This window comes from Emys orbicularis, chromosome 2 (genome assembly GCF_028017835.1).
Source record: "Emys orbicularis isolate rEmyOrb1 chromosome 2, rEmyOrb1.hap1, whole genome shotgun sequence".
NCBI lineage: Eukaryota > Metazoa > Chordata > Testudines > Emydidae > Emys > Emys orbicularis.
The window spans coordinates 181,037,507-181,057,958 of record NC_088684.1 but is presented as its reverse complement, the minus strand read 5'-3'; the positions used below and the strand labels follow the sequence as shown (position 1 = coordinate 181,057,958).

The following is a 20,452-nucleotide window of genomic DNA, read 5'->3' as shown; positions in this document are numbered from 1 at the left end:
CTCTGTCAGAGTCATTGAGGGGATCCCAGCCCAGGGGTCTGGCCTGAGCCACGTGAGCCCAATGACGTCAGCGGGAGTCACAGAGCCAGCCCCTGCAGTGGGGCATGGGGGGAGCTGCTGGGAAGTGGGTCCCTGATGCTTTGGGGCAACTCCCAGGAAGGATGGGACAGTGAAGGGCCCCATCTGTCATGGAGCCATAGAGCTGAGGGTCTCTGGGAGGGGCAGTGTGGGGATCTCTCTGCCATGAGGCCCTGGGGCTGAGAGGTCTGTGGGAGGGGCAGTATGGGGTCTCTCTGCCTTTGGGTGCTTACATGGGAGGGGGAAACATTAAATCTTCTCTCCCCATCCCTTCACACCCCTGTCCTTCCTCTTCCCCCCTCCCCAGCAAGAGTCACCCTCTGCCCTTGTCCCTCTGATGCAGAGACCCCCACGGACCAGTCAGAGAAGAAGGACCTTGCCCCTGAGGAAAAGGCAGAGGAGGATGAAGATCTGGCCACAGAAGGAGAGGAAGAGGAGGAAGACCTAGAGACAGAGGAGGAGGAGAAGCAGGAAGAGGAAGTCCTGACCACAGAAAAAGAGGAGGAGGTGGAGGACCTAGCCATAAAAGAGGAGGAGGACATGACCACAGAGGAGGAGGAAGACCTGGACACAGTGGAAAAGGAGGAGAAGGAGAACCTGTCTGCAGAAGAGGAAGAAGAGGAGGAGGAGGGGGAGGAGAACGTGTCTGCAGAAGAGAAAGAAGAGGAGGAGGAGGAGAACCTGTCTGCAGAGGAGGAGGAGAATTTGTCAGCAGAAGAGGAGGAGGAGGAGCTCTCCATAGAAGAGGAAGAGGACTTGACCACAGAGAAGGAGCAGGAGGAAGAGGACTTGGCCACAGAGGAGAAGGAGGAGGATGTGGCCATACAGGGGGAAGAAGAAGAGGCAGAAGAGGAGGTAGAGGACCTGGCTATAGACTAGGAGGACCCAGGAATGGAGCAGGACGAGGATGTGGCGATGCAGGGGGAAGAAGAGAAGGAGGTGGACCTGGCCATGGAGGAGGAGGAGCAAGAGGACCTGGCCAGAGAGGAAAACGAGAAGGAGGAAAAGGAGGAGGAGAACCTGGCCACGGAGAAGGAGAGAGAGGACCTGGCTGTAGAGGACAAGAAGGAGGAAAAGGACGAGGAGAACCTGGCCATGGAGAAGGAGCAGGAGGAAGAGGACCTGGCCACAGAGGAGAAGGAGGAATATGTGGCCATGAAGGGGGAAGAAGAAGAGGCAGAAGAGGAGGTAGAGGACCTGGCTATAGACTAGGAGGACCCAGGAATGGAGGAGGAGGAGGATGTGCTGATGCAGGGGGAAGAAGAAGAGGAGGGGGAGGACCAGGCCATAGGAATGGAGCACGTGGTCATGGACAAGAAAGCGGAAGAGGATGACTTGGATGAGGAGGAGGAGGAGGAGGAGGAGGAGGAGGAGGAGGAGGGCAAGGCCAAGTCCTCCTCCACCTCCATGGCCAGGTCCCCCTTGCCCAGATGCGTAAATAGGGCAGTAATGAGTAGGAGCAGGGAGGGGATCTTACCTCTCTCTATAGCATTGGAGAGAGAGATAATGGAATAGTGACAGCCAGTTCTGGTGTCCGTGTTTTAAAGGATGGTGTTAAATTGGAGAGGGTGCAGAAAAGAGTCACACAAATGATCTGAGAGCTGGAGAAAATGACCTACAGTGAGAGACTCAGACTGTAGGTGGGTGAAATTTAATGGCCTGGAACATTCAGGAGGTCAGATGAGATGATCCAATGGTGCCTTCTGGCCTTAAGCTCTATGAAACTCTATGAAGCATCACCCTCTCCACCCCCCGCTCCGATGTGCTTCACCGCACTGAAGGGTGGCTGGACAGCCTGGAATGGCCCTGCTCCAAAGCGGCCCTGGTGGAGAAGACAGCGGTGAGTGAGAGACGGCTGTGGGGACCTGGCGGGAGGGCAGGAGACCTCGGACAAGGAGGGGGCTCCCCTGGGCAGGGCACTGGAGGGGACAGCAGAGAGCAGGGATTCCTGGGGCTGAGGTCTGGGCACCGCCAAGAGGAAATTCTGGCCGTAAGCGCTGGGGGCAGGTGGGGAATCGTGGGACTGGAGGGTAAGCTGAGGCTGGGGGTAGAAAGGTAAGGGGCAGCTGCGAGAGGCTGGGCAAGGGCCAAGTTGGAAGGGAAGGAAGGAATCGGGAGGACAGGGCCCAGCTGTGTTGCCAGAGGATCCTGCTGGCTGTGTCTGGGAAGTGCCCAGGGGTCAGTGGGGCCTGAATCTGACCTTCTCCTTTGGGTCTTACAGGAACTAACTGAGGAGCTGCCCCAGGACTCTGGGCCCAGCTCTGTCCTCTCCAGCTCCATGGACCGCACGTGAAACCTCCCGTACCAGAAGCTCCCGCCCGGCTCCCCCAGCTCCGGTGCTGCTCAGACCCAGAGACACTGCCTCCTCCATGGCCAAGTTCTCCTCCACCTCCTGCACAGCCTGCAGTGATGGGTAAGGGAACCCATGGCCACACAGAGACCCCATGGGCACGGGTGGGGATTGAATCTGGGCCCTTCACCACCACGGGCACAAGCCCTGTCAGGCTCTCCATTCCCACTGCCAGACTCTTGCCCGCGGTGACAATGAAGAAGCAGGAGAACTCCTGCCAGAGAACCCCCGGGTTGCACAGTCAGGTGTCACTGAGACGTCTCTGGGAGCCATTTCCAGAGTGTTCTGGTGGGGTCATTTTCCTTCTCGAACCCAGGGTGTGTCTGCTCCCAGAATCTCAGCCAGGGAGGCCACTCTGCAGAATATGGCCCCGCAGTTTGGCGATGGGCTGCAGGAGTCACCACGTAGGTGTGCAGCAGCCGTAGCGCCTGCATTGACCATGGGCCAAAACCTGCAGCCCTGACAGCCCAGGATACCCCCAACTGATGGCAATGGGAGTGTAGCCTGGGTAACAAGCTGCTGGGCCAGGGCATATAGAGAGAGGACACAGAGATGCAGCAAACCAATGGCCAGAGAAGTGAAGGATGTAAGGGAAAGAGAAGAGCTAGGACATCTGGGAAGCTGCTGCAGTCAAGGGATCCCAGCCGGAAGAGAGAAGATGGGTGGGTTAGACACACAAAGTCCTGCATCTTGGTAGGGGTTAGACTAGATGAACCCCCTTCTGCACCCCAAACCCAACCCCCTGTACCAGTCCAGAGCCTGCACCCAGCACCCAAACTCCATCCCAGAGCCTGAACCCCCTTCTGCACCCCAACCCCCTGTCCCAGTCCAGAGCCTGCACCCAGCACCCAAACTCCGTCCCAAAGCCCGCACCCCAAACCCCCTCCTGCACCCAAACGCCCTCCCTGAACCTTGCAGTCCCTTCTAACCCGATGGGTCTATAATTCTTTGATTCTAGCATCTGTCACCTAAAAAGAAGGGCTGACGCGTATGGATTTCCTCCGCATCCTCTGCACTGAAGACAGAAGTTTCTCCGCAATGGCCTGGTCTTCCTGGAGTGCTCCTTTAGCACCTCCATCGCCTAGTGGCTTTGCTGACTGTTTGGCAGACTTCCTGCATCCCATGGACTTAACCAATACTTTGCTGTTAGTTGTTGTGCCTTAGCTAGTTGCTCTTCACATTCTTTTTTGGCCTTATTATACTTTTCATTTGACTTGCCAGAGTTTATGCTTCTTTGTATTTTCCTCACTAGGATTTGACTTCCAAAGTGCCTCTTTCACTCGGCTGTTTAGCCGTGGGGGCATTTTTTTTATCCTCGCACTGGTTTGTTTTTTATTTGCGGGATACATGTAGTGTGAGCCTCTAGCATGGTGTTTTTAAACAGTCTCCGTGCGCTTTGCTGGCATTTCACCCTGGCGTGTTGCTTTTAATTTCCATTTAACGAGCCCCCTCACGTCTGTGCAGTTCCCCTTTCTGAGTTGAATGCTCCTGCGGTGGGTTTCTTTGGCAGTTCCCCCTCCAGGGCTGTGCCATGTAATTCCATCAGGGCTGCGATTCCTGAGAGCCTCCAGTGTGGAGGCTGCACGGTGAGAGCTCACACCGTGCACTGTCCTAAGCAGAGAACGTCTCCAAGGGCTGGTGCTGCGGTACCGCTCCTCGCCAACACCGCCCGGCTCCACTGCATGTGCCCTGTCAGCCAGCAGGGGTTTGTGCTCGATTGTCACAAAAGGGGGATAAAAGGACTCTCTGATCTGTGTGAGGGGGACCGTTACCAGCATTCAGCCAGTATTCACAGAGGCGCTGGGCATCATCTGGCCCCTCGGCAGCTCGGGGCACAGTGCAGAAAGTGAACTCACAGCCTGCGCTGATTCAATGTACTGCCCCCCCTTTGCTCCCCTCCCCCACACGGCCTGTTCCCTTTCCCCTCCCTCGCCTGCCCCCCGCAACGGGGCCTGTTTGCAACAGCAGCAGGTGCGGGGCCAGGGGCAGGAGCAACATTGACCCACATATGTCACGGGGTTGGATAACCTCAGATGAAAGCACATGGCCCCATTACTCTCTGGGAGGGGCCGGCAGGGGTAGGTCAGTGGCAGCAGGGGGGGCACAGGGTCTCCTTCGCTCAGCTCAGGGCACTGTGCGGTTAAGAGGACACTTGTTTTCCTTGGCGGTGACGGCGTCGTCTAGCCGTTCGTCCGTGACACTCCCCAGTGCAGCAGGGCTCTATCCCTGCACCGGTGAACTACACCAGGCCGCGCTGCAGGGACGGTGCGAGGAGGGGTGGGCCGGGCAGCTTCCCCTCAGCAATCAGCCCCACGGCCATCGAGATGCTCTTTTAAAGTCACTTTCCCAGTCAGGAAGCTGCAGAGGGGCCGGAGTGTGAGACAGAGCAGCCCACCTGCCCCCACAGGCCAGCCCATGCCATGCCGGCAGCTCAGTGCAGGGCATATTCCTGGTCACCGAGCTCAACGCCCATCGGCTCACCTGGATGGTGTGTCCCTCTGCCTAGGACAGCAGATCAGCCCCTTAGCACAGGGCTCTGGAGACCCCGCCCGCGAGAGGGGTCCCACAGGACAGAGAGCGGATCATGCTAGTGCAGGGGCATCAGCTAGCAACCAGAGGGGAGCACGGAGATGAAATGTCCAGCCGTCTCTGTGGTGGAAAGGGTCTCTGAGGCTCAGGGCAGGAGGCTACCAACCCTCAGGGACCCGCTCTGACTCCTGTGCTCACGGCCCTCCAGGGGCTAGTGCAGACGGGAGAGGGGCACAATCTGGGGACACACACACACTAGTGATAAGGCACCTGCGAGGTCAGAGGTGCAGAGCACCCCCGCCATCCGGAGACCTAAACTGCCCTCTACACCAACCACCTCACTCCTCCAAAATCCCAACCCGGCCTGGCCTCTCCCCGCTCCTCTCTGGGACACTCAGTGCTGGGCTAGAGTGCTGGCAGTCACCGTGTGAGGAGATCGTCTGCACACGGGGATCTCGCTCACCCTCCTCCCTCACCCTCAGGAATGGACACAGCACAGACCTGCCGAACCCCATCGTCCCTCGGAAGGGGGCTCAGGCCCAGCCAGATGTTCAACAAGGACAAGTGCAGAGTCCTGCACTTCGGACGGAAGAATCCCATGCACTGCTACAGGCTGGGGACCGACTGGCTAAGCGGCAGTTCTGCAGAAAAGGACCTGGGGATTACAGTGGATGAAAAGATGGATGCGAGTCAGCAGTGTGCCCTTGTTGCCAAGAAGGCTAACGGCATATTGGGCTGCATTAGTAGGAGCATTGCCAGCAGATCGAGGGAAGTGATTATTCCCCTGTATTCGGCACCGGTGAGGCCATATCCGGAGTGTGCGTCTAAGTGGGTATTCACCCACGAAAGCTTATGCTCCAATACATCTGTTAGTCTATAAGGTGCAGGACTCTTTGTTGCTTTTTACAGATCCAGACTGATACGGCTACCCCTCTGATACTTGATCCAGAGTATTGTGTCCAGTTTTGGTCCCTCCAGTACAGAAAGGATGTGGACAATTGGAGAGATTCCAGCGGAGGGCAAGGAAAATGATCAGGGGTCTGGGGCACATGACGTATGAGGAGAGGCTGAGGGAACTGGGCTTATTTAGTCTGCAGAAGAGAAAAGTGAGGGGGGATTTGATAGCAGCTTTTGATAGCAGCATCACCTGTATGTTCAGGAGTTCCACTGAATGGGGATGTGAAATGAATTTAAACATCAACATTTTTCCTGTTGAAATGTACAAACGCCGAGCAAACCTGTCCATCGTCTAAAATCAGTTCCGGTCCTCTGAGGCTCTAGTTTGCTTTCCTCGATTAAACAAAGATAAGTTTCAGAGGGGGAGCCGTGTTAGTCTGTTTCAGCAAAAACAACGAGGAGTCCTGTGGCACCTTAAAGACTAACAAATCTGACAAGGTGGGTTCCAGCCCATGAAAGCTTATGCCCAAATCAATGTGTTAGTCTTTAAGGTGCCACAGGACTCCTCCTTGTTCAAACAATGATAGAATATGAATGTACATTTGCAGGTCCTTGTTCTCCACGAGCGATGCTGTGCAGAAGAACAAGAACCACATCCAGTTGGGGCTCAGGAGTTAGCAGAGATCACCAGCACCTTGGCTCCTTCACAGTCAGCCAGCAGTAGCTGGGCCCCAGGACAAGCCACAAGAACCAGCCAGTGGCTCTGAGCAGGAAAATAGCCACCAAGAAGCTGGCTAGAGCTGCCAGGATCCCCAGAAAGGCCACCATGCCCATGTCCAGGAATAGTCCTAAGAAAGTGGTGGCTGCAGCAGGGACAAAAAAAGGCAGAGTAAAGCCCTGCAAAGGTCACTGCTGCCAAACCCCAGAAGGTGGTCAAGAGCTCCCCGGAAAGCAAGACAGGCGAGAGCAAGGCTAAAACCAAACCGAAAGCCAGGGCTAAGAATGTGACCCTGAGAAAGAAGTGAAGCGATTTCCATGGGGATGACTCCTGTTCCCCAAATGTTCTTTTAAGACTGACCGTGGACCTCCCAGAAAGAGCCAGATCCCACAGGACAAACAGCCCCACGGAGCGCAAAGTAAGGTGGAGGCAGTGAGGGGTGTGTGTGCGGAGGGTGTTTCTCTTACACAGGGGAAGTGTTGTGTTTTGTGAAGCACCTTCCAGATGAATGCGGCTCTGACAGGGGATCTGCCCATCGCTCCTATGTGAGTCTGTGATCTGCTTCTGCTGTCTGAGGGGGACACTCGCTATCTGAGGCATAGCTACGCAGCACATCTGTGATGAGGACAGGTTACAAACGCTGGGTTCAATGACAGATGAGGTCGGGGAGGTTCTGGAAGGGGAATGGCAGCGCCACACAGGGTCATAATACTCAGACAGGGGCCTCACTTTCACTTCCCCTTTGTTTTCCATCACTCATTCCCTGACAGCCCCTCCCCACACACTCACAGTCACAACCCTCTCCATGTCCCACACACACTCCATTGGCTACAGCCTCTATGTGACTCCCTGTAATGATGCGGTTCTGGCGGGACCCAACGGAGAGTGCCAGTTCAGGACAAATCGCGTAAAACAGGGCACTTACAGCCCAAGGCTGGGGTTTTTCCACCTCTAAGGCAAACCAAACCAGCCAGACTAAGAGGACTTTGGTCTCACCCCACTGGCTAACCACAAGTCACACCAGCAATTCCCTTAGACACTTCAGTTTCCCAGTATCACCACCAGTGCCACTCGTTATGGGGACAAATGGTTATGAAAACCAATACCCCAGTAAAAGAAAAAAGGTTCTCTCGATCGCAAAGGACCAAGCCCCAGACCCAGGTCAATAGACAAATCAGATCTTACCCACAAATCACGCTGTTGCCAATCCTTTAGAATCTAAAATCTAAAGGTTTATTCATAAAAGGAAAAAGATATAGATGAGAGCTAGAATTGGTTAAATGGAATCAATTACATACAGTAAAGGCAAAGTTCTTGGTTCAGGCTTGTAGCAGTGATGAAGTAAACTGCAGGTTCAAAATCAAGTCTCTGGAATACATCCCCAGCTGGGATGGGTCATCAGTCCTTTGTTCAGAGCTTCAGTTTGCAGCAAAGTTCCTCCAGAGGTAAGAAGCAGGATTGAAGACAAGATGGAGACGAGGCACCTGCCTTTTATAGTCTTTTCCAGGTGTAAGAACACCTCTTTGTTCTTACTGTGGAAAATTACAGCAAAATGGAGTCTGGAGTCACATGGGCCAGTCCCTGCATACTTTGCTGAGGTGCAAGGCATATTAGTCAGTGGGTCAATTGTATAGCTGATGGTCCTTAATGGGCCATCCAGCAGGCTAGGCAGAGCTAACACAAACTTGTCTGGGGTGTCACCCAGAAGCATAGCATAAGTTTGAAATACAGATAGTACAGAGCCAATATTCATAACTTCAACTACAAAATTGATACACACATATAGACAGCATAATCATAACCAGCAATCCATAACCTTGTCTTAGACACCTCATTTGACCCCCTTTATACAAGATTTGGTGCCACTATAGGACTTTGGTTGCAACCATGTTCTATATGGTCCCAGATTATATGAATAACGTCACACTCCCCCAGATGGGGGCTTGTCTCTGCATCACCTCAGCAGGGAAGGAGAGAGGCTGAAGGAGGACAAGAGACAGGTGGGGCTAGACAGGAATGGAAGAGACACTTCCTCCTCCTCTTCTTAAGAGACACCTTAAGCTCACCCTTGAGAAGTTCTAGCCCTAGGTGGTTTAAACCAGTCACCTTCGCATTAACAGCTGGTGGCAGGAACCAGCTTGATCACTGAAGGCTGGCTACCTGTTCCTGCCTTCCTGAGGGACTAGAACATGGATTTTGTGTGGTTCACTCAACCCCTCCCTCCTTCCAAATCCACCCTTGAGACAAGGAGGCCAGCGCTTCAATGTGTGCTCCAGGGGTTAGCGCGCAGTACTTGTAGAGCAGTGCTGTGTGGAGGGATGCTGAGGTTGTGAGTTTAAGCTTTATCTGAAGCACTGTCTGTTTTCTTTAAGCAAATGGCTTCAGCCATTCATCTTGCCCTGTGGAAAATACAATTCCAGCTCAGAAGACACTGAGAAAGGAAGACATCCAGGTCAGCCCCCTTCACTTGTTACTTTGGCTACAGCAGTGGTTCTCAACCTATTTGCCATTGTGGGTGCATATGCAGCTCTCTGTGTGTTACGTGGGCCACATCCACACAATATATCTACGACTTGTATGTCTGCTGTCCACCAACCCTCTGTGTCACGATGGCTCCAGCAGAGCCTAGAGCACGGCCCATCCTGTGAGTCCTGACCCCCTGACCCCGCCTCAATCTACGTCTGGGGGAATTCTGCCCCACTGTGCACCTCAGTTCCCCGTAAGCTGCACGGCCGCAGTGTATTTAGCGCCATGCAGCCGCTCAGGGAACCCGCCCAGCCAGGACCTGCTGCGGCCGGGGGAGGGAGGCCCGACCCCAACCCCAACCTAGCCCTGGACCTGCTGCAGCCGCTCCCCTGACCCCCTCCACCCCAGGCCCTGCTCACATTCCTCCCTTTCCCTCAAGTCCCCTCCCCGCCTCTTCCTGCCCCTGCTCCACCCCATCCCACCTCCTCCCCCAAACGCTCCCTGTCCCACTCCTCCTCCTTCTTCCTGGAGCTGTTCGCGGTGGGGGGGGGGAGGCACTGGGAGGGAGGGGCAGGAGTTGGTCAGCGGGGCCACCAGCAAGTGAGAAGCTCTGGGGGCCAGGGGGAGCTTGGCTGTCTCGGTGTCTCTGAGTAGCACCGAGTAATTTTTCTCTGGGTGCTCCAGCTCTGCAGCATCCACGGAGTAGGTGCCTATTGGGGTGACCCTCCCCAGACCCCAAATCAGCCCCAGACCTGCCACGGCAGGGAGAGGCACCTCTCTCTCCCCCAGCCAGGGGCTGCTGCGGAGAGAGAGAGCTAATGTAGTGCCCATCTTTACAAAAGGGAAGAAGGAGGATCCAGTCAGCCTCATCTCAGTCCCTGGAAAAATCATGGAGCAGGTCCTCAAGGAATCAATTCTGAAGCACGTACAGGAAAGAAAAGTTATCAGGAACAGTCCGCATGGATTCACCAAGGGTAAGTCATGCCTGACTAACCTAATTGCCTTCTATGATGAGATAACTGGCTCTGTGGATGAGGGGAAAGCAATGGACGTGTTATTCCTTGACTTTAGCAAAGCTTTTGATACGGTCTCCCACAGTATTCTTGCCAGCAAGTTAAAGAAGTATGGGCTGGATGAATGGACTGTAAGATGGATAGAAAGCTGGCTAGATCGTTGGGCTCAATGGGTAGTGATCCATGGCTCCATGTCTAGTTGGCAGCCGGTATCAAGTGGAGTGCCCCAAGGATCAGTCCTGGGGCCGGTTTTGTTCAATATCTTCTGGAGGATGGCATGGATTGCACCCTCAGCAAGTTTGCAGACGACACTAAACTGGGAGGAGTGGTAGATACGCTGGAGGGTAGGGATAGGATACAGAGGGATCTAGACAAATTGGAGGATTGGGCCAAAAGAATGAGTCCAGCGGAGGGCAAGAAAAATGATTAGGGGGCTGGAGCACATGACTTATGAGGAGAGGCTGAGGGAACTGGGATTGTTTAGTCTGCAGAAGAGAAGAATGAGGGGGGATTTGATAGCTGCTTTCAACTACGTGAAAGGGGGTTCCAAAGAGGATGGATCTAGACCAGGGGTCGACAACCTTTCAGAAGTGATGTGCCGAAGCTTTGTTTATTCACTCTAATTTAAGGTTTCGCGTGCCAGTAATACCTTTTAACATTTTTAGAAGGTCTCTTTCTACAAGTCTATAATATATAACTAAACTATTGTTGTATGTAAAGTAAGTAAGTTTTTTAAAATGTTTAAGACGCTTCATTTAAAATTAAATTAAAATGCAGAGTCCCCCAGACCGGTGGCCAGGACCCGGGCAGTGTGAGTGACACTGAAAATCAGCTCGCATGCCGCCTTCGGAACCCGTGCCATAGGTTGCCTACCCCTGATCTAGACTGTTCTCAGTGGTACCAGATGACAGAACAAAGAGCAATGGTCTCAAGTTACAGTGGGGGAGGTTTAGGCTGGATATTAGGAAAAACTTTTTCACTAGGCGGGGGGTGAAGCACTGGAATGGGTTCCCTAGGGAAGTGGTGGAATCTCCATCATTAGAGGTTTTTAAGGTCAGGCTTGACAAAGCCCTGGCTGGGATGATTTAGTTGGGGTTGGTCCTGCTTTGAGCAGGGGGTTAGACTAGATACCTCCTGAGGTCCCTTCCAACCCTGAGATTCTATGATTGGGGGAGGTCCCGGACGATTGGAAAAAAGGCAAATATAATGCCCATCTTTAAAAAAGGGAAGAAAGAGAACCTGGGGAACTACAGACCGGTCCGCCTCACCTCAGTCCCTGGCAAAATGATGGAGCAGGTCCTCAAGGAATCCATTTTGAAGCACTTGGAGGAGAGGAAGGCTGATCGGGAACAGTCAACATGGATTCACCAAGGGCAAGTCATGCCTGACCAATCTGATTGCCCCGCGACAACATCCCTATCACCCTCATGTCCCATTGAACCAGCTAACGTCCCTGTTCGGGCTAAACTTTCTTTCGTCTAGGCGATATTGACTGCCCAGAGGCACTAGCTCACCCCCTCTGGTGCCTGGGCCATGTGCAGGGGAACAGCTACTGCTCTCGGTTACGCTGCAGCTCAAGGGGCAGAGGTCTGCGCCTGGTGGATCAAAGGGCCTTGGTCTGATGATGAGTGGGGGGGGGGGTCGGTTTGGCTCCCCAGGATGTTGAGGTTGGGAGCTGTACAAATATAGGAAATGACACAAAAAATGCGCAGCTGCCTTGTCTGTGCGTGATCCTGGGGGCAGGAGGACAAGGCCGCTGTCTCTGAGCAAGACCCAGCAGCACCAGGGGTCGGTGCTGGATGTGCAATGGGCACAAACACGCCTGACACAGGCTCACTTGTGCAGCAATCCCTCTGCACTGCTCCTCCCTGGTCCAGCCAGCCCCAGACGAGCCTGTCCCAGAGACACGGGCTGTCCCGTCGCCCCAGTGCCCCGTGACCCCAGCTGGATCTGGAGCGGCTCCTCTCTCAGAGGACAGCCCGGCAGAGCTGGGTCACAACTGTGGCCTATGGAGGGTCCCTGGTTTTGAACACGTAACATCACACAAGGGGCTTCCCGAACTGTCTGGGCGATGCTGCTCCACACGCTCCCCAGGACATTAGGAACCAAGCGGTTGTTAGCGTTCAAACGCCCCTCACCGGGCGTGTTCGCAGCCGGAGGCTGGCAATGGGGGGCAGGGAGAGGCTGGCAATGGGGGCGGGGGGGGGCAGGGAGACGATGGCAATGGGGGGCGGGGGGGCGGGGGGATGCAGGGAGAGGCTGGCAATGGGGGCAGGGGGTGCAGCCAGAGGATGGCAATGGGGGGCGGGGGGTGCAGGGAGAGGCTGGCAATGGGGGCAGGGGGTGCAGCCAGAGGATGGCAATGGGGGGCGGGGGGTGCAGGGAGAGGCTGGCAATGGGGGGCAGGGGGGTGCAGCCAGAGGGTGGCAATGGGGGGCAGGGAGAGGCTGGCAATGGGGGACGGGGGGGCAGGGAGAAGATGGCAATGGGGGTGGGGGGTGCAGCCAGAGGTGGCAATGGGGGGTGGAGGGGCAGGGAGAGGCTGGCAATGGGGGGCCGGGGGATGCAGGGAGAGGCTGGCAATGGGGGCAGGGGGGTGCAAGGATAGGATGGCAATGGGGGCAGGGGGGGCAGGGAGAGGCTGGCAATGGGGGGCCGGGGGATGCAGGGAGAGGCTGGCAATGGGGGCAGGGGGGTGCAGGGATAGGATGGCAATGGGGGGCAGGGGGGGCAGCCAGAGGCTGGCAATGGGGGGAAAGGGGGGCAGCCAGAGGGTGGCAATGGGGAGGCAGGGGGGCAGGGAGAGGCTGGCAATGGGGGGCGGGGGGTGCAGCCAGAGGCTGGCAATGGGGGGCAGGGAGAGGCTGGCAATGGGGGGTGGGGAGAGGATGGCGATGGGGGGTGGGGGATGCAGGGAGAGGATGGCAATGGGGGGCAGGGAGAGGATGGCAATGGGGGGCGGGTGGAGTGCAGGGAGAGGCTGGCAATGGGGGGGTAAGGGGGGCAGGGAGAAGATGGCAATGGGGGGGTAAGGGGGGCAGGGAGAGGCTGGCAATGGGGGGCCGGGGGATGCAAGGAGAGGCTGGCAATGGGGGGCGGGGGGTGCAGCCAGAGGATGGCAATGGGGGGCAGGGGGGCAGGGAGAGGCTGGCAGTGGGGGGCAGGGGTTGCAGCCAGAGGGTGGCAATGGAGGGGCAGGGGGGCAGGGAGAGGCTGGCAATGGGGAGGCAGGGGGGTGCAGGGAGAGCCTGGCAATGGGGGGGGGGGTAAGGGGGCAGCCAGAGGCTGGCAATGGGGGGCAGGGAGAGGATGGCAATGGGGGGTGGGGGATGCAGGGAGAGGATGGCAATGGGGGGCAGGGAGAGGCTGGCAATGGGGGGTAAGGGGGGCAGGGAGAAGATGGCAATGGGGGGGTAAGGGGAGGCAGGGAGAGGCTGGCAATGGGGGGCGGGGGGTGCAGCCAGAGGATGGCAATGGGGGGCAGGGGGGCAGGGAGAGGCTGGCAGTGGGGGGCAGGGATTGCAGCCAGAGGGTGGCAATGGGGGGGCAGGGGGGCAGGGAGAGGCTGGCAATGGGGAGGCGGGGGGGTGCAGGGAGTGCCTAGCAACGGGGGGGGGTAAGGGGTGCAGCCAGAGGCTGGCAATGGGGGGGCAGGGAGAGGGTGGCAATGGGGGGGTAAGTGGGGCAGGGAGAGGCTGGCAATGGGGAGGCCGGGGGGGGGGCAGGGAGAGCCTGGCAATGGGGGGGGGGTAAGAGGGGCAGCCAGAGGCTGGCAATGGGGGGCGGGGGTGCAGGGGGCTGTGGGTCACGCCCCTTCCCCCACTCCCCCCTGTCCGGAGATCTGGGCCCGGCCCCGCTGCCCGGGACGCTCCGTCTCCCGGCGATCCCGGGGCAGGCGCTGGCTGCAGCCCGGCCGGACGCACAGGAAGGGGCCAGGCTCGGGAGCGGTGGGGGGGAAGTGGGGCGGACAGCCCCAGAGATCGGACACGGGGTAACCCCTGGGGCCGGGGGGAGACCCCGGGGAAAGTGACTCCGCACAAGGGCGCCTGGGAGCGGCCCCGGCACAGCTGGGGGCCGGGGGGTCCCCTGTGGGGCGGTGTCGCGGAGGGGGGAGCCGGAGTTGCGGGGGAGGTCGGGGGGGGGGGGGGGGTTGAACTGTCTGTGCAGCCGGGAGATGGGGGGGGGGGAGATGCGGGGGGGCTGAGAGCCACTGACCGGAACTGTGAACACGTGTCTCTGCCAGCCCCTGCTCTGCCCTTCCCCGCTCTGGGCTGGGGCAGGGGTGGGGGTGCAGGAGGGGGGAGGGAGTTTGGGTGCGGGATGTGGGAGGGGCGCAGGCCCCGGGAGGGAGTTTGGATGCGGGAGGGGTGCAGGGTGCAGGCTCTGGGGGGGAGTTTGGGTGCAGGGGGTGAGGGGGTGGGCGTGCAGGCTCTTGGAGGAAATGGGGGTGTGGGGTGCCAGCTCTGGGATGGAGTGTGGGTGCTGGATGCAGGCTCTGGGCTCGGGCAGGGGTGGGGTGCAGGAGGGGTGAGAGGGTGCAGGCCCTGGGAGGGAGTTTGGGTTGGCGGGGAGGGAGTTTGGGGGCGGGAAGGGGTGTGGGGGGAGGCGGTGGGGTGCAGGCTCTTGGAGCGGGTGGAGGATGCAGCATTTACCTGGGGCACCCTCCTCGGGCAGCAGCTACTAGGCAGCGTAGGCCAGGGGGTCTCCGCGCGCTGCGCCCCCCCCCCCCCAGGGGCCGCAGCGCAGGGACGGGCCTTTTTAAATCGCACGGGGGAGGCAGGTAGGACCGGGGGCCGTGGCGGGGGGAAGTGCGCAGGGGCGGCAGGTGTGGGGGAGGGGAAGGAGGGTGTGGGGGTGGCAGGAGGGACTGGGGGACGCGTGGGGGCGGCAGGCGGGGTCGCGGGAGAGACCCGGCCCCGAACATTGGTGGAGCCAGGCCCCAGGCCAGGAATATTCCTGGTGCCCAGGCACCACGAGCCCCTACAACTCGCCGCCCGTGCCTCCTCATTTCCCCCCCCACCTGCCGGATCCCTCCTCGCCACCCCCTCCCTGCCAGTCATCTCCCTGCCTCTCCGCTCCCCCCTCACCCCACTGTCCTATGGGGAAGGGGGTGGAGGAGAGACCCTGGGGAGCAGCAGGAGGGGACGAGCGGGGGGCGGAGTGTGGGCGGAGTCTCCGGCTGCAGAGGCGGGGCAGGGAGCTAGTCCCCGCTTCCCCCCACCCAGGGAAGCTTCATCCCCCGCCCGTGCTTTCCCTGTCTGTAGAAATTCCCTCCAGTTCGTCCCCTTTTCTCTCCTTGTCACGTATTGCCCAGCGTGGCAGAATCTCGGGGTCTGTCTGCAGGGAAAGAACCTGGGGAATCGTGATGTGGACGTACTTAAAGCCTGTTCTCCCACCTCCACAACTGCCCTTCTCGCCCTGCCAGGCTGCAGAACGACGCCCACGTTTCGCTCCAGCCCTTGGCACAGGGCAGAGAAATGGCTGCAGCGGAGCCAGTTCAGGTAGGGGTTATTGGGGGCTGGCTGGTGGGTTGCTGCAGGAGGGAGGGGGCAGCAATACACAGGGGGGTGGGAAGGTTTGGGTCTGGTTTGGAGGTGGGAGCGGGGCAGGAAATTCCCAGGGTGGAGAAAGGGAGGAGGCCAGGGGGTGGCAAACCTGCTGGGACTTGTTTAATAAGTGCTCTGGATTCTAGGATCAGAGCCATGCGGTTCGGAGGGGAAATGCCCTAATTTGTGGGAAAGGAAACAACCCACCCAGGTGAGGTTAGGAAACACTGACCAGGCTCCCAGTGCTGGAGCCTGACCCGACTGACCAACGGTAGCTGCGAAATATGAAAGGGGCAGCTTAGGGGCCCTGCCCCTCCCTTAATATCCAGCTCCTCGCAATGAGGAGGGTGTTGGTATCTACCAGGGAATTGTCCCTGGACCCTGCCAGGGCTCCATCTCCTGTATCAGCCCCTGGCTAGTAGGTGTGTGATGGATCTGCTGGGAGAGACCAGGGGCTCTCTCTTCGTCCCCTCACCTGGGTGTTTCCTGGATGCTCTGGTACTAGATAGATTCATGGAGGGCAGGTCCATCGATGGCTATTAGCCGGGATGGGCAGGGATGGTGTCCCTAGTCTCTGTTTGCCAGAAACTGGGAATAGGCGACGGGTGAATCACTTGATGATTCCCTGTTCTGTTCATTCCCTCTGAGGCGTCTGGCACTGGCCACTGTCGGCAGACAGGATACTGGGCTAGATGGACCTTTGGTCTGACTCAGGCTGGCCATTCTTATGAGTGGTTTGGGGGTTGGCCTCTGACTGCGAGCCCCTCAGAGCTTCCATTTGATTGGCTCCTTTCCCCCATGAATAGTGGAGTTGTGGCTGGGGCAGCAGCCACTGAGTGGGGGGCACCTGTTGTTTCAGGGGCCGGTGAGCTTCGAGGAGGTGGCTGTGTATTTCACCGCGGGGCAGGGGGCTCTGCTGGACCCCGCTCAGAGAGCCCTCTACAGAGACGTCATGCAGGAGAACTATGAGAACGTGACCTCGCTGGGTAAGGGTTCCTGTCCCCTCGGTTCTTAGGAGGGGAAATGCAGAGTTAAGGCTTATGGCATCCCCACAATGCAACCTCTACTCTGCCCTGTTTTAGCAACACCCCAACAAGCCAGTGACACACACCCTAGCGCTCTGCCCTCCCCTGCTACAGGACGCTCTGGGAACAGCGCACAGGGGCAGCACAGCACGAAGTCTGACATCTTCTCTTTGCTAGAGCAAAACTTGGATTTAGGTTCAATGTGACAAACAGAAACTTCCGACCCCTGGCCGGCACTCACCCACTGATCCCACTCCACACAAACCAGATTGGACCTGCAAAGTGAGATCACCCCTTTCCCTCGCCCCGAGGATTCCTCCTGAGTCACAGACTTCGCTTAGCTCTCACTGAGCCCTGAGGATCACTAGCACATATGTCACCAGGATGCTGACAATCTCGGTGACAAGACCTCACCCTTGTGCACCTTCACAGACCCAGCCTCCAGCCCTTAGCACGGGCATGAGGCAGACTAGGCCCCCAAGTTTTACATGCACCTCTCTTCATATCACAGTCACATCTCTGCCAAGCTGCTCCCAATCATCCACAGCTGACACACATGCAGGAAAATGCTGGTATTCCGATCCGTGGAACACAACACAAACGGTGGCATGTTCTTCTTAGTCGTTCTTCATAGCTGTATGTCTACCCTAGAGCTTTTCCCAGCATAGCTGTGTTGGTCAGCGGTGTGATTTTTCACACCCCCATCACACAGAGCTAGGCTAGCAAAAAGCCTGGGCAAGACTGGGCAAGAAAGTGGTTTTTTTAGTTCAGAGAACTTTAAACTATTAATCTTAACACAAACATTTTGGTATAAAAGGGCAAAGCTTCCAAGAGGAACTTCTGCCGGATGCAAGAAAAATGCACAACACACGTAGTGTGAAAGCTATCGGAGCTCGGGCTCAGGCTCCAGTTCAGGGGTGTCGTTCAGGTTCAGTGGCCACAGCCCATCCCCTTGAGCAAACCTTTCCCTGGGCCAGCAGATTGCTGGCAACCCTCGCGCAGTTCATAGGGACGTACTCTGGCAGCACGTGTGCATTTCCATGTCAGCGACTGCTCAGTTTGGCTTGTGCTGCTCTGAGATTCCAGATTCCGCAGCTATTGGCTTTCAGAGCTGGTTTCCTGCAGAAGACAGGGGTGTCCTGTATTAACAGAGCTCAACGCCAAGTGACTTTGATCAGTCCAGGGACAATTAGAACCACAGTTTCAGCCCCAGCTGTGTGCAAAAAACATTTCAAGACCAAGATGATTTTGTCAAAAGCTGCCTAGGGTGGTGGGGTTGAATCTCAGGAACATCTTTAACCAGTCACCCCATACTGGGACCAGTAACCCGTCCATGAATAACCATAGAAACCAGCACATTTCAAGACCATCTGAATGCACCTGTGGAATTTAGGGTAGTTAGAATAGTTGGTTTTTATGCAGAAAATGATGCTTCTGTGGACTAACTGTTGCCTCTGGGGGAGGTGGATGACCTACCCCGACAGCAGAACCTTCCCGTTGCTGAGTATCTACACTGATCCACTACAGCAGTCCAGTCATGGTGTCTCAAGTGTAGACAAGCCCTGAGATACGACATTCGGTGACACCCCCCGTCCCTCCTATTCCTCACTGCGCTGAATCCCACCAGCCCGTGCTCAACGGTCCCAGCTCTCCTACAACTCCCCCATTCTCTCAGGGTTTCTCTCTGGGATGAAGAAGCAGGTCCAGGGTAACTTCCCCTCTGGCTGGGGCCTTAACTTCCTGGAACGTGGAGTTTCTGTCTCTGTGTTTTAGGAGCTCCTTTGCTGAGCAGTGTCTGGCTGTGTGTGTTCCCAGCAGAGATGGGGAGAGTTAAATCCCTCATACGCAGAGTCTCCTGCACCTGGGGAGCTGCCCCCAGCCTTTCCCTGCTGTAAAATGGGCTGGGGTTAAAGTAATCGAAACGTCCCATGAATTCCCTGATCTCCCTTGTTTTCTTTCCCCTGAGCAGGGTGTCCAGCTTCCAAACCTGATGTGATCTCCCAGCTGGAACGAGGGGAGGAGCCCGGATCTCCAGGGCTGTGAGGAAGGAGAGATCCCCAGAGGTGCCTGCGCAGGTGAGGGATCATTAAACCAACTCAAAGCTCTCAGTGCCCGAAGGAAACAGCTGGGAGTCCCTAAAAGCCTTGTGAGCTCTCGGGGTGCAGGAGTATCCCCAGGAGGCCGTGTATCCTCAGGGCAGCTGTCGCTCATAGCTTCCTGCGCATCCTGACTGACACCTGGCAGAGCTCCCTCCCTGAGGGGATGTGGAGGCAGAATTGTTCCCCTCCTCTCTCCCCTATGGGGAAGAGTTGTGGAGAATCCAGCTACTAGGTTTCTTTTCTGTCTCTCCAGCTCTAATTTTGGTTTGTTTTCCCCTTTCCATCCCTGTGTCTGAGGTTTCTCTCTCTGTCCCAGCAGGTGCTGGGATGGTGAGTGAGGAGAAGAAGCAGAATCCTCAGCAGGAAGATTCTGAGCAAGTGGCACCACATGGGGGATTATCGCACGGCTCCAGAGGGAATGTGTCCCGGCATCATGTGCAGGGCAAAGCCTGTGAGAGTCAGCACAGGCCGAGAGGGAGCAGAGAAACCAGCCAGCGGAGAAAGTGGGTAACTCCATTAATTGTCAGGGAACTCACCAGGACCTCCTGGAAACCACAGCCCAGCCGAGAATACCCACAGGAGAGAGAAAAAACACATGCACTGAGTGTGGAAAACATTTCACTAACCACTCAGCCCTTTTAAAACATCAGAGAATCCACACAGGAGAGAGACCCCATGAATGCAGTGAGTGCGAGAAAACCTTCACTCTGAGCTCTACCCTTAGTAACCATCAGAGGATCCACACAGGAGAGAAACCCTACAAATGCTGTGAGTGCGGGAAAAGCTTCACTGTCAACTCAGACCTTATTGGACATCAGAATATCCACAAGGGAAAGATACCTCATCAGTGCTCTGAGTGTGGAAAAACGTTCACACAGAGTTCAGCTCTTATTACACATCAGAGGATCCACACTGGAGTGAGACCCTATGAGTGCCATGAATGCGGGGAAAAATTCAATGTCAAGACAGCCCTCAATACACATCAGAGGATCCACATGGGAGAGCACCCCTATGAGTGCTGTGAGTGTGGGAAACTGTTCTGTCAGAAATCAACCCTAATTACACATCAGGCAAGGCATACAGGAGAGAGACCCTATCAGTGCTGTGAGAGCGGGAAGGGCTTCAGTGTGAGCTCGGACCTCATTGTACATCAGAGAATTCACATGGGAGAGAGACCTTATAGATGCTGTGAGTGCGGGAAAAGTTTCACCCGGGGCCCACCCCTTACAAGACATCAGGGTGTTCACAGGACAGCGACGCAGCGTAGCAACGTTGTGTAGGGCAGAGAAAAGACTTTTTTTTAAAACACATTTGCTAATTCCCACAGAGTGACCTTGTGGTTTGTTTGCACCATTTGTGTCCCTCTGTTCTCTCAGACCCCTCGTGTGTTGCCCACTTGTGCCTTTTACAGGTCGCCCTTCTCTGTGGTGAGTCCCGTGCTCCTTTCTCCTGTGAGTCATTGGAGTGTGTGTCCTTCCAGCAAGGAGTTTCCATCAGCCCCAGGTGGGGGAAGTTGGGGTGACCACAAGTCGCCTCACTGAGTGAAAATGGACATGGGGTTTGTCTTCTGCTCTAGGATTTCCCTGGGCGTCGGCGTGCTGGAGGTAGCCATCCTGATGTAAACACACCGCTCTGTTTGCAGTGCTGACATAGCCCAGGCACAGGGGTTGGGGTTAACTGGCATCTTCCCCTTTGGCCTGTCCTAATGGACACCCATTTTCCTGGTCTGGA

General features: G+C 56.7%; 1 protein-coding gene across 1 annotated transcript; it reads left to right on the top strand.

Annotated features, from left to right (window-relative positions):
• Positions 1-1,302: 1,302 nt before the first annotated feature.
• On the top strand, positions 1,303-20,001 carry LOC135873756 (zinc finger protein 154-like). Its single transcript, XM_065398386.1, has 6 exons — positions 1,303-1,512; positions 2,300-2,367; positions 15,477-15,552; positions 16,457-16,583; positions 19,041-19,156; positions 19,189-20,001. Exons 1-6 carry the CDS (start codon positions 1,303-1,305, stop codon positions 19,999-20,001), a joined length of 1,410 nt encoding a protein of 469 aa, XP_065254458.1.
• The last annotated feature ends 451 nt before the right edge of the window (positions 20,002-20,452 follow it).